The following is a 13779-nucleotide window of genomic DNA, read 5'->3' as shown; positions in this document are numbered from 1 at the left end:
GGGGAAATAACGTTTTTTCTTTGGTTTGGCTGTTCATTTTATCCAGCTAGCGGGCAGCAGGAAGAGTTCTTCGGTAGAAGAGTGGAAGCAGGTTTCTATACCTGAAGCTAAGAGAAGGTGAAGAACGCTGGCCAATCAAATAATTCAGGATTGAGTGAGAGTTGTTCATGTATCTTGTTGTCTTTCATGACCTCTACACATATATACTTCTAGCTGTACATACTGTAGACTAAACACATCGATTAAGAAAGTGACTGGGAGACTGCCCTGGGTGGAGAGTCAGGTGTACCGGGGTGTGAGGATGTGACTTACAGGATTGGAGAAGAGAAGCAATGACTGACGCTGAAAAGAAATAGCTGGTGAGTGAAAGAAATTGTTGGTGCTAACGTTTCTTTCTCGTTTTGTGTGCAAATGTTTCTTGAGTTGGTGACGTCATTCCTCTTTGGGATCTGGCCTTAGTTGTGGATCAGACGTTTTTCGGTCTTTTTTCTTTGGTTGAGCGTCCTGGCGTTTGTTGCCTTTTCTCTTCTTCTTCAGCTTCAAGAACAATTTGAGTTGTTGGTGAGTCGAGATAAACAATCCTATGTCCACAGTAAACAGGATCCATATCAGCAATGGGATGAAAATGTGTAGCCAGACGAAGCTGACTTTTGAAGCTACAGTTGCAATGAGAAACATAATTTACATTAGGAATGGAAGATTGACTTTTAGGGCTTTCTTCTCCCTAAGAAAATGACCCAGCATGGCCCTTCATCTTCTAGAATGAGATGGTATCCAGAAAGACAGAGGAAACACTCATGAAGCTCTCTTCTTTACATACGCCCTGAATTTCTGTGAAGCCCACAGTATTTATCCATAATCCCTGTATAACAATTCCTCTAATCCATGTTGGTCTCTTTCTTGGGAAAAACAAGACCAGCACTCACATTTAAGAAGACTGCAAAAAGTTCATGGGAAAAAATCCATTATTTTTTAATTGCATTTTCCATCAACTTATTGAAGCTTTCATATGATTTTGAAAACGAGCAGAAGGCAAAGAGAGGCCAAAGAGTTACAAGTGCCTTGCTTCTTAATTAATCGTCATTTCTTTTGTGTCTGTTGAGTAAAATGAAGGTCTTCAATGAAATCATCTTTAAATTGCCTTCCAACTCTATGGTTCTGTTATTCTATTATAAAGTATTCATTTTGTGATCATTCTAGTATTTAGATACCCAGAATGTTGCAACTAGAAATCAACTAGGCCAATGATTTTCCACACTAGCTACATATTATCATTACACAGAAGAGATGTTGCAAATACAAGTATGGAAGCCTCATTTAAAGCCAATCAAATCAAAATCTATTAGGATGCAACACGGACATCAATATATATATCTTAAATTCCCCAAATGATTCTAATGGAATCTGGACCAAACACTTTATTTTACAGATGGCAAGGACAATTAAATAGCACCAAGCTCTCCAATTAGTAAATAGTAAATACTTCAATTAGTAAACAATAAATAAAAAGAATAAGAACTTAATTCTGACTTCTGGTCTTGCACTTTTATAGCTATTAGTATGATTAGAGTCTGCCATGCAAGGCATTTATTTCCTCCTACCCGCTTTTTGTCAGTTCTCTCATTCCCTAATACACAGACACACTTGTTGATTTACTTTCCCAACCCAAAAAGACTAGAATGGACTAAATATTCCAGCTCTTCCTACCCTTTGTTCCTTAAACTTCCAGTCACCTTTGCAATTTCACAAATGCAAATAGTTTTTCAATAGCACACAGATGATGTTGGGATGAAAACAGCACTTACGATGTGTTGTACTTGGGCAGGTTTTAGCGATTAACAAATCCACTTCACAAATAATACACCACTTAATATTTATAAAAAAATCCGGTAATATGAAGAAATATTACCATTACCATTTAACAAGTAAAGAATCTAAGACAAACATTAAGAGACATTCTAGATCTCAGGTCTCTCTAAAGTACTGCAACTGCCCCACACTACACATTGCTGTTAATCAAGCTCAAATGCCTCATTTCCTTCATTTGCTATGGGCTCTTTTCATCTTTTAAAACCAACTCACCAATTACAGTAATGTTGAGGGATGCTGAGGAACGTTTTATCCTCTGAACAATGGCCTCACAGCGATAGGTGCCATGGTCTTTGAATTCAGCCTTGGCAATTGAGATGTTATGTTTACCGTACCAGTATTTGAGGCCTATGCCATCCTTGAAGTAGATCATTTTGTAGGCGTTCATATTCCTCCAAGTTTGGCACCTAATGAATAGTGGCTTGCCCTTTCTTACCTCCTCATCAGAGACCTGAAGGAGCAGCCAGTCTGAAAAATATCACTATATTATTTATGTAGAAATAAATTAATAGATACATATATGGTTAGATAAATTAAAAGAGAATCATACAAGAGTGTGCACCAGAAACCATGAATAATTATTGCTCATTCATTTCTTGACTGATGCGGTCAATAAAAAAAGGAAAGAAGAATAGAATTTAGACCCATCTTATATATTGATGAGTCCTCCCCTCCCCTGCTAGACAGTCGCTCGGTGAACCCAAGATTCTCTGATCTTTCTCCTTAGTCCTCCCATACGCCATACTCACTGCCATCGAGTCCCCCACCCCCACCCCGAATCCCCCTGGGATCCATTGTTGCTTATTTGAGCAACTGAAAGTGACATCAGCATAATCTGCCAGGGAGGCTTAGTGTAGGAGAATGTCTGCCTTGTTCCCTCTCACCTCAGAGGGGCTTCCCAGGTCACAGTTTGCTTGGAAGTGTCTCAGAACAGGTTGTTTTGGCCATTGAGCTGTTTCTGGCTCGTGGTAGCGTTATAGAGCAGAGTAGAACTGCCCCGTGGAATTTCTTAGGCAGGGATATTTACAGCCGTGGATCACCAGGTCTTTTCTCCTATGGAGTGGTTGGCGAATTCAACTCATCAACCTTTCTGTCAGTTAGCAGTTGAGTGCTTAAAAGCAGCATCACTGGGGCTACTTCAGAACATGTATAATGGCTTTGTTAATTACTTATGTAATTATCTATTTAATACCTTCATAATTTGGTTCTATGTTCCAGGAAGACAGAGGTCATGTTCATTTTATACATTATGTTCCTTAACACAATTAATTACTAGAAGTAATTGTCAAATATTTGTCAATATTGAGTCACCTATGATAAGAATCTCATTGTGTCTACTAATAACACTGAAATAATTGAAAATCATTCATGAAAAGGGAATTTACAGTAGAAATGTGGAAAATTTTTTCAATTATATTTTATTTTGGAGCAATCTTTGAAGATTTCTCTAGAATCTACTCCAAGGAAATGAAAACCTATTCTACAGTGATTTAACTTGCATTTGAAATTTGCTTACAAATGTTGGAACATGTTTATTTCTTACTTAAGAGAAACATATAGATTAAAACAATGACCTGGTCATACAAATGAAATCATTATTTTGTTCATCCAACAGTTACTGACTAATTCATACAGACACAAGTATGCTGTGCTAATTTCTGGCAAGTAGGATCATGATAAAGATGAAATAAACATAAAATTTCTTATTCAGTAACAGTAGAGGAAATGAAGAAATCACACAGGTATTTTTCATAATGAACACAATATTACATTCAGGTGTTAGCATATGGATCAGGAATGCAAACTTTTCTAATCAAGCCTTTTAATTCACAAAATCAACCCTTTCCAACTCTACATACTCAATATATGATCTGACCGCATATTCAGAAAAATATGTATCTTAAAAATATGTTCCAAAGGCAAAATATAGAGGGTAGAAGGGCTGAAGGAAGAAGGAGAGGTGGGAAAAGAATGATGAACAAGTATTGAAGGAAAGACTATAACACACCAGTGGCCCTGAGCCATTCCTCCCACAGAAGAGCCCAGATTCCCGTAGCACTGAGACTTACCACTGAAGACTTGCAGATACACGGGGTTGCTCTGTTTATTTTCTTTGTTCTGACATGTGTATTTTCCACTGTCTTGGATTTTGGCATTTACAATTTTCAAACTTGAAGAAGTCGAGTTTGATAAAGGGGAATCATTGTGGTACCACTTAGTGGAGTTGGCTACAACCGACTTTCCTCCATTACATGTAAGCATCACATTATCGCCTCCAAATATTCTGTTCCACGGGGGATCCAAGGAAATCTTAGACTTCCCTGTATCTTCCAAAAGATAAAAATGTGGAAAGGTATATACCCAAATCTAAAGCACTGCCTCTGAGTAGATTAAAACTCAAAATGACTTTATAAGACAGAGTAGAACTGTCCCATAAGGTTTCTAACTTTGTAAATCTTTTACAGAGGTAGGCCAGCCACAACTGTCTTCTGTGAAGCAACTTGTGGATTCAAACTACCAACCTTGGGTTTAGCAGCTAAGCGCATTAATCATTGCATCACCAGGACTCATTGGAAAGAGATGTTAAGGTTAAAAAAAAAATAGAAAACTATGGTGGCTCAAAGGAAACCAAACATACCAGTAGTCAGAAAATTAATGGTCATAAACCCTTGTAGGGTTGTTGACATGACCTTGTCCTGGTTCCCAGGAGAAGGAGTAAAGGAAGGAGGAATACAGGGTTGTGGCTCCAATAAGCTTCCAATCAGGATGAAAGACAGGAAACAGATACAAGGTATTTTAAAACAAGCAAATCAGTATACAGAGTAACTTAGGACAATTCACTCTAATGAAAAAAATATTACAGTGTCTAGACAACAGTAATGTAATTTTAGTCAAATGAGGAACACAATCTCATTTCACACAGTGACCATGTCTTTTATGATCAACGATTGCCTAACACAATGGTAAATGTTCATTAAGTGCTTTCTGCCTGGATGAATTAGTAAATAATGGATGAATGATTGTATTGGACTAGATGACATATAAGGTATTTCCTAGGTATAAATTTTTATGTGTATGTTGAGTAGAAATTATATATAATACTGAAGGGCATTGAGAAATACTGAGAGGGTCAAAGAGATAATATCCATATTTGTACAAAGATCAAGAAAGTAGAAAAAAGGTGATGAAGAAGCAATGATGTGGTTGGAAGAAAATTAGAGTTGGGTCTAATGGACCTATTTTGAAATTCTGCCCCTTGTTATCTGTGTAATCTCCAACAAATTACTTAATTTATCTGAGTTTCAGCATTTTCAGTTATAAAATAATCCTCATCTTTTAGAATTATTACAAGAATTGAACGGTGTTATGTGATGACCGTGCCTGAGAGAGCAGCTGAGACATCGAGATGTGTAACAGTCATGTTTGCTGGCATAAAAAAGGAGGGCGTGCTATGACACAATGACGTTGTATGTATGAAGACTTCAAATGAAGGAAAAGAGGGAAGTTAAAGGTGGAAGGCAGGTTGATCGTGGAGGAACAGATCCACAACCAGTCTTATTTTGGGGGTGATGGGAAAAGGGGAAGCTGTAAGCAAGCGGAGAGCAATGCCCACACACATTGAAAAGCAGAGGAAACAAGAACCAAGTACTCACCTGCTAGTATGTGAGTTGAAACTGAAAAAAATCCAGAGAGGGTAGGTCAATATCTATTTCTGGCCTTCTGGGACACATGAGGGCTGGCGTTTGTATGGACTCTATGTTCATGGGGTTGAAGGATCAACTGTTTTCTCAGTAATCTAACCCAAGGAGAGGAGGGGCCTCTCTCTTCCACGGAAAGAATCTTGCCCTCTGGGGAAGCCAAAGTGGTTGAAAGGTGCCAAGCTGCCAGTTTGGCTGCTCTCCTAGGCTATTACTGAGCCCAATTGTCTTTTCTTGCACCCTATGTCCAATAGAGTCACAGAGACATGCTCAATAGTTTGTGCATGTCCATAAAGAGTCACCATGAAGACTGCTAACACAAAATTGCTCCCACCCAGGGTGCTCTCCATATTCACTTTTCTCCCTCCAAGGACAGTAACTACATCTTTACTCACAGAAGATTTGCAAGGATATCCACAGCACGGAAAGGCTTCTCACAAAAGCACGCATCTCCAGCAAGTACCGGCTAGGTGGCAGAGACTAATGGACTGAAAATGGACCTGAAACTAAAAAAGGGGAAGGAAATGATTCTTTGTAGCCTATCTGGTTAACTCTTCAGTTGAGAATCCGTATTGGTTTGTCTCCTTCTTTGGAGATAATAGTCAGGGCGGTGCTGAATGGGGAAATTTTATATTTACTTCCTTACTCTATTCCCTACTCCGCCTGTACATACCCACCTGAAATCTGGTAGGAAAGTGGCACAGCACGCAGCCCTCACACTTTTTAAAACTGTCAGCCAATGTGCAGCGATTTCTTTTACAGCTTTTGAACATACATACCACGGGATACTCTGAACCCTTCAAGACTTGCCATATCTGTGCAGCACTTCGTAATGTGGAAGAACAGCATAGCTGTTGTGGTTAGTTGCTGTCAAGTCAGTTCTGACTCACAGAGACCGTCTGGACCCCAGAAGTAAGCACAGCCCAGACCTTGCCATGTTCAGAATTGTGCTTATGTTTGAACACACAATGTGTCCATCCATTTTACTGAAGATCTTCTTTTTTGCTGCCCCAACTACTTGACCAAGTATAATGTCCTTATCCGGAACCTGGTTTCTCCTGACATGTACAAAGTGCATCATTAAGCAGAATTCTGGCTAAATTTTACCCCAGGTGGATTTTCTTGCTCTTCTGGTAGTTCACAATACTTTCGATATTCTTTGCCAACACCAATATTCACATGCATTGATTCTTCTTCAGTCTTCTTTATTCAATGTATAACTTTTATATGCATAAGAGGCAATGGAAAATATCATGGCTTGGGTAAGGCTCACCAGGAGCAAGAGTTTTAAACAGAGCAATTCATCACAATCAACACTGCGTCCCAGACATTGATTGTGGAGATAAGCAAGACAAAATCCTTGACAACTTCTATCAAAAGGACAAGTAAATCTGTCCTGGACATAGCGTCCCCAGAGTGCTCGTTGGAGGCAAGCATAGTGAGACTTCATCGTACATACTTGGACATGTTGTCAAGAGGGACAAGTCTCTGGAGAAGAACATCATACTTGGCAAGGTGGAGGAACAGTGACAAACAGGAAGCCCCTCAACAAGAGAGAGAGTTATCGTGGCTGCAAGAGTGGAGTTAAAAGCATAGGAACCATTGTGAGGGTGATGCAGGGCCATGCAGTGTTTTTTCTGCTGTGGACGGTGTTGCTGTGGGTCAGAACTGACTCAATAGCACATAGCATCAACAGCCCTGCGCTTGGTTAAGCACACAGGCAACAACCAGAGGTGTCTCAGAGTAAAGTCCCGGTGATCTAATCCTAAAGAGTCATAACCATGAAACCCAGTTCTATTATGTAACCTAAGGCTTCGCCATACATTGTATTGTTGGGATGGACTGGATGACAGTGCCTTTTTTTTTTTGTTAGTTTGGTTTTTGGTGCAGTGTGCTAAATCAATTACATTTGGCACTTCACTCATTACAATAATCCCGTGAAGTAGGTGAAAAAACTGGAGATTCAAGAGGCCAAACTATTTTGCTTTAGGCTACAATACAGTAAATATATAATTTATAAATTCAAATATATAAAATCTAATCCCAGAGTAAAACTCCCAATCCTTATGATATAATGTTTACATTCAGATGTATGGATAGCAATGGAAAAATTCTTTTGTAGTTCTCCTGAATTAGCAACCCTCTTGTTAGTTACTTAATTTTCTGTTCATTCATTAGTCCATACATTTTCCTCTTATTCCCAGCCTAATTAGACTTATTTAACTGAGAGAAATACTAATATCAAGCAGTTTCTCCACACTACCTTCACATAACTGATTACATCTCTTTGTTTACATGTACTTTTCCTTTATTTGATAAAAAATGTTCAGAAAATGTTATATCAGTTACTAGGTGCTATGTACTACTCTTTGTGCCTAGCTTGTCAATCCCAAGAACATATATGCTCACTGACATAAAGAGTGTCTTTATTTCACTTATTATTATCAGTTTTTAATCTGAGTATACTTGTGTTCAATATGCAGATACTTCATTCCTGTTCCCAAAGTTTTACCTGCCATCAATTCTCAGAAAATTTAATCTATGTCTCACTTTGTGGCAGTGGAGAAATAAAGCCTCAATGAATGAACTGCAGAATCTGAGGCTTATTATGTGTCTCTGTGGTTCGATGTGAAGGGAGAGGTGCTTGAAAGGGACTTTGGTATCTCGGAACACCACTGGTAGAGAGGAGATCTTGGCTCTGCCCATAGAGTCCCTTGGCTTTTGTAACCTTCTCCCAAATTGGAAAACAAGATGGCAGTCCAATGTACTGGCCTCTTAAGTTCTCCAAAACCAAGTGAAATCCATGTTTTCAAGTACGAACTCCTGAAAGAGAAAAATGCCTGTCTGCTCCTCATGGTGTCTATTGGGTTCTCCTTGACGTCCAAGCCCAAGGTTCACTATGCTATGTGGCTCAACGATTTTACTTCTCCTGCCAACTGTGTGGTTGAGAAAACAAACAAACTAACTAACTAAAGTACAAAGAGATTTGGACACACAGCTGTCAGGTTTAAGAGATTCTCACCTTCCCCCTCTAATTTATTAGGGCCAGAAAAGATTCCGCTGTGACTTCTTCTGGTGCCTTCCACAGGAAGAGCCTGAGGGAAGAGCACTCACTAATGGGGAATGACTGCCTGGTAGAGAGTCACAGAAAGTAAGGGGCTTTCTTGTCTTCACCTCAATGGTAATCTACCTGGGGTGGATTCAAAGGGGAAAAGTACATGCCATTCAAAAAGGGACAGCAACTGAGGTGATGCAACTGAGAAACTTCTTGAATGTGGACAGAGATCAGCTTCCCTCATCTTCCTTGCCCCCAGAAGAAGTGAAAATAAGCTTGATTTCCTAAAGTTGATTCCTCCTTTCCATTTTTAGAGATTAATTTCTTTCTGACCTGGAAGGAAAAATTGAGTGGATGTTTTCTTTTTTGAAATGTGAAAACTTTTTTAGAATGTGAAAGAAAACTGGCTATAAAATATGTTCCTAGCAGTGGTTTTAATAATAAAATATGAAATATCACAAATCCAAAAGACTAAATATATGACTTGGATCTTACAGGTCCATACAAGTAGAGTTCATAGCTTATGGACAATTTGTAGGTAGATATCCCAGTTAATAGAAGTCTCTTGGTGGCACAAGCAGTTAGTCACTTTACTACTAACCTAACGATTGATGGTTGGAATCCACACAGTGTCACCTTGGAACACAAGCTTGGTGATCTGATCCTGGAAGGTCATGGCCTTTAGAACTCTGTGGAACAGTTCTGCTAGGTCCACTTGGAGACACTATATGATGGAATGGACTCTACAGCCATCAACAGTTGTGATAACAGAAATCAAGAGGTAAAGTGGTCTGAGTCCATTACTTTATCATTTTCTGAGTGGGCATAAAAATACTGACAATATACTGGGGAAAGATTTTGTAACTATTGCTATACTTATTGACTATTTCCTTAAATAAAAATGCAGAGAAAACTTTGGGATAAAGTGCTAGTCCACTGATTGAGCATCATTTACATTGTTCTTTAATGGATAAGTATAAGGAGCCATGGTAATGTAATGAGTTGAACATTGGGCTAACTTATATGGGGGCAAACCAAGAGGGGAGCACAACAGACCAGCAATGGGAGCAAAGCCACAAAGTCCCTGAGGAAGCTCGAGTGTAGACTTCTGCCTCGTGGCAAGGTGGGGGTTCTGGGAGGTCATAGGAAAGGTGGAGGTGGGAGGTGGGGGAGAGGGGAGCCAGAAGCTAACAAGACAGCACTTGATACCTCATCTAAATTGGTTGGAGGATATTCACAAGGGAGCCACACCGAAAGTCTAGAGGTATAACGGGGTAGGGCACTGGACTGCTCCATCCTTGACTGTAAGAAGAGCAAAGGGGTCTTGTAGAGGCACGCACCAAGGACATGAATGCTGGGGACTAAAAGGGTATAAGAGATGTTAGGTAAGCAGGTCTTGGGAAAAGAATCCCTGAAAGAAAAGGAGATTGGACCAATGGAATAAACAGGGACTGCTCACTGCTTAAGAGAAGAATACTCATATACTTTGGGTAAGGACAACAGTTAGACATTTATATGGTCTTTATTTTATTTATTTTTTCTTTTCTCTTTTGGTGTCTATATAAGATAAGCAGGACAAACAATCTTAAGGAGACAGTAATGGAACCAACGATTCCTGGAGGTCACAGGAAAGGAGGAGGTGGGAGGTGGGGGAGAGGGAAACAAGGAACTAACAAGGACAGGGACAGGACAATAGCAAGCGATCTAAAATCAATAGTGTTTGATCGTGTTTAATCAACTGAATGCATCCAACTGAAGTGCATCCAAGAGGGATAACTGAGAGATGCATGATAGGTAAGCATAATAGTGAGGTAGAAAGAATGAAATAAGAAAAATAGGAAAGAACTAGAAAGTAATAGCCATATATAGGCATAAATATAGAAATGTATATATGTAAATATATATAGATAGATGTGTTAGTATGGGTAGAGTAGAGAAACACATTCATAGACTCTCAAATGTGTGTAAGAGAGAACTTTATATCAAATAGCAAATGTGTATTAAGAAAACATCCCAACCCAGTCCAGATCAAGTCCATAAGTCTGATATTAACCCATATGTTTGATACCCGTCTATATATTCCTCTGCAGACTCATGCAACACATGCAATGACACAGAATACAGGAAGATCACAGGCTAGTGGGTGGAAAGTCTTGTGGATCCAGTGGCAGTGGAAGCATCTCAATGCTGGCAAGGATCTCCATGTGGCTCCTCCAGCTCCAAGGCGCTAGCTCCATCAGCATAGCTCTATGTGCCTTGTCAGCAGAGTGTGAGTCTGGCCTCCAGTGAGTTATTTATCTCTGTAGTGCCTCCAAATGAAGTCATCAAGTTGTGACCTGATTGACAGGTTGAACTTCATCCCTTTACAGTTAACAGACTCAAGTTGACACCAGATTATGTAACTACCATAGTATATATATGTGTGTGTATATGTATACACACAACAAGGAAGCAGACAGGCTTTGGGCCCCTACTTAAGTCTTACCTCAGTATAAGAACAGTTTGTTCTAATAATGTGGTTATGTATGATACTCACCTTTCTGAAATGATCACTGAAGACAAAATGGTTGCATAAGCAAATGTGGTGAATAAAGCTGATGGTGCCCGGCTATTAAAAGAAATAGTGTCTTGATTCTTAAAGGCTTGTAGCTAAACAAGTGGCCATCTAGCAGGGAAGCAATAAAGCCCACATGAAAGAAGCACACCATCCTGGGTGATCATGAGTTGTCGACGGGAATAGATATCAGAAGTTCAAAGTCAAGCAATAAAATGAATGTGAAGAAGTGTAGACAAAGTGGAGACCCAAAACCTACCTGTAAGATGATTCGCATCTCTCACAAAAGGGCCATGTGGAAGGGAAGCTATATCCAGGGTGCAGTATAGCACTGATGAAACACATAACTATGTAGAGGTCACTGTTGCAGCTGCTGTGTCAATCCATCTTGTCAAGGTTTTCCTCTTTTTCCTTGACCCCCTATTTAAAGAAGTAAAATCTCCTTCTCCAGGGACTGATCTCTCCTAATAACATGTCCAATACATGTGGGACAAGCTATCACCACCCTCCCATCCATACTTCTTCATGACATCAGTAAATTAGGATCTAGGTAAATTTTAAAGAGAATAAATGTAAGATTAATAATCTATCAGCTTTCTTCATCATATTTGCTTATGTACCCAATTTGTCTTCAGCAATTGTTTCAGGGAAGTGAGTATCACAAAATGCCACATTATTAGAACAAACCATTCTTTTATTGAAGTAAGATTTAAGTAGAGGCCCAAAGTCCATCTGCTTTCTTTTTGCATTTGCATATATACACATATATATGTATATATATTCCCCCTTCTTTCCTCTTTTTCTTTCTTTCTTCCTGCCCCACTATCATATTTACCCATCATTCACCTCTCCAAAGCTGATGGTGGCTGGCTATTAAAACAGCAATTGGGGTCTTAAAGGCTTGTAGTTAAGCAAGTGACCATCTAACAGGGAAGCAACAAAGCCCACAGGGAAGAAGCACACCAGCCTGCGTGACCATTTGGTGTCAATGGGAATAGGTGTCTCTGGTTCAACAGTAAGCAACCAATCAATGTGAAGGGGTGTGGATGCAGTGGAGACCCAAAATGTACCTGTAAGCTAAATGGACAGTCCCTCTCTGAAGGGCCACACAGAAAGGATGATAATCCAGGGGACAGTACAGTACTGATGAACCACATACTTATTCTCTATTTCTTTAATATTTTCTCCCCTTACTATCATGGTTTTCATTTGTTTTATCTCATTGATCATGTTAGATTTGCGTACATTCATTTGCATATTTAAGATCATTTGCTACATGAAAGCCAAGTTAGATACGCCTTTGGAAAGAATAACAGGAATAATGGTTCCCTGAGGGTCTGGGAAGAGGTTGGGGCAGGGGGAATAGGGAGCAGAGAGCATTGATGACTGTATAACCCCATTCGATGGGATTAAATAACAGAATTGTATGTAAATGGATATATTGGATTTTATAATATAGGTAAAAAAAAACATTATAGGAAACAAAAATTAAGGGTTTCTGGGGGTTTGTCTGGGGGAGGGAGGGAGGGGATAAACGGGAGCTAATTATCAAGGAGTTCAAGAAAAAGAAAATATTTTGAAACTGATTGTGGTAGCAATTGTACAATACTGCTTGATGTGATTGAACTATGGAATGTTATGATATCTGTAAGAGCTCCCAATAAATGATAACTTTTTTAAAAATAAAGAAATTACATGAACAAAGAATCTAGACTTTGATAAGTTGTCGAGTTTGATAATCATGTCAGACTACTTATTAGCTATGTGGCTTTTATCAAATTAGTTAATCTTTTTGGGTCTCAAGATTCCAAACACCAAACCAAACTGATTGCCACTGAGCAGATTCTGACTAGGGACAGCGGTTCTCAACCTGTGGGTCGTGACCCCTTTGGGGATAGAATGACCATTTCACAAGGGTTGCCCAAATCATAACAGTAGCAAAATTACAGTAATGAAGTAGCAACAAAAAGTTTTATGGTTGGGGGTGGTCACCACCACATGAGGAACTGTATTAGAGGATCAGGGCATGAGGAAGGTTGAGAACCGCTGCACTAGGAGTAACCCTGCAGGACAGAGTAGAGCTTCCCTGGTGTGTTGCTGACACTGAAACTCTCTATCAGAGCAGAAAGTCTCTTCTTTGTCTCATGGAACCACTGGTGATTTCAAACTGCTGACCTCTTGATTTGTAGCCCAAATCTTAACAACTAAACCATCAGCGCGTCTTTCTATAAAGATTACAGCCTTGGAAATCCTATTGGCTATTTCTAATTTGTTCTGTATGAGTCATCATTGTATTAATGGCAATGGATTGGCTTTGGTTTGGGTTTTGGTTAGACTTGGGAGGAGCAGTGGAGATTTTGTCCCCATTCTCCAGGTAGGTTTCTAGGAAAATAGAAGCCAGCCACTGCCATGGAGTAGATCATGAGCCTTTCTGAGACTGTCGCTCTTTCTAAGTTTAGAGAAGACTCTCATCTTTCTCCCTGGAGAAGCAGCTGGTAAGTTGGAACTGCTGCCCTTTCTGTTAGCAGCCCAATGCCTAAGCTGCAGCACCACCAGGGCTCCTTTAGAAAAGGTCTCTAGTGGATCCATAAACAAAAGAAATG

General features: G+C 39.5%; 1 protein-coding gene across 1 annotated transcript; it reads right to left on the bottom strand.

The window, feature by feature from the left end:
* Positions 1-371: 371 nt before the first annotated feature.
* FCER1A (Fc epsilon receptor Ia) lies at positions 372-6017 on the bottom strand. The gene is made up of 5 exons (XM_030887848.2): positions 5963-6017; positions 5886-5909; positions 3939-4190; positions 2083-2337; positions 372-656 (listed from the first exon to the last, which is right to left on the bottom strand). The coding sequence occupies exons 1-5, from the start codon at positions 6015-6017 to the stop codon at positions 433-435; spliced, it is 810 nt and encodes a 269-aa protein (XP_030743708.1). The 3' UTR covers positions 372-432.
* Between the last annotated feature and the right edge of the window lie 7762 nt (positions 6018-13779).

This window comes from Echinops telfairi, unplaced genomic scaffold, assembly GCF_000313985.2.
Source record: "Echinops telfairi isolate 266 unplaced genomic scaffold, ASM31398v2 ScPeMD7_7425;HRSCAF=8463, whole genome shotgun sequence".
Classification (NCBI taxonomy): domain Eukaryota; kingdom Metazoa; phylum Chordata; class Mammalia; order Afrosoricida; family Tenrecidae; genus Echinops; species Echinops telfairi.
Note: the sequence above shows the minus strand (reverse complement) of the source record. Positions and strands in the feature narration are given on the sequence as shown.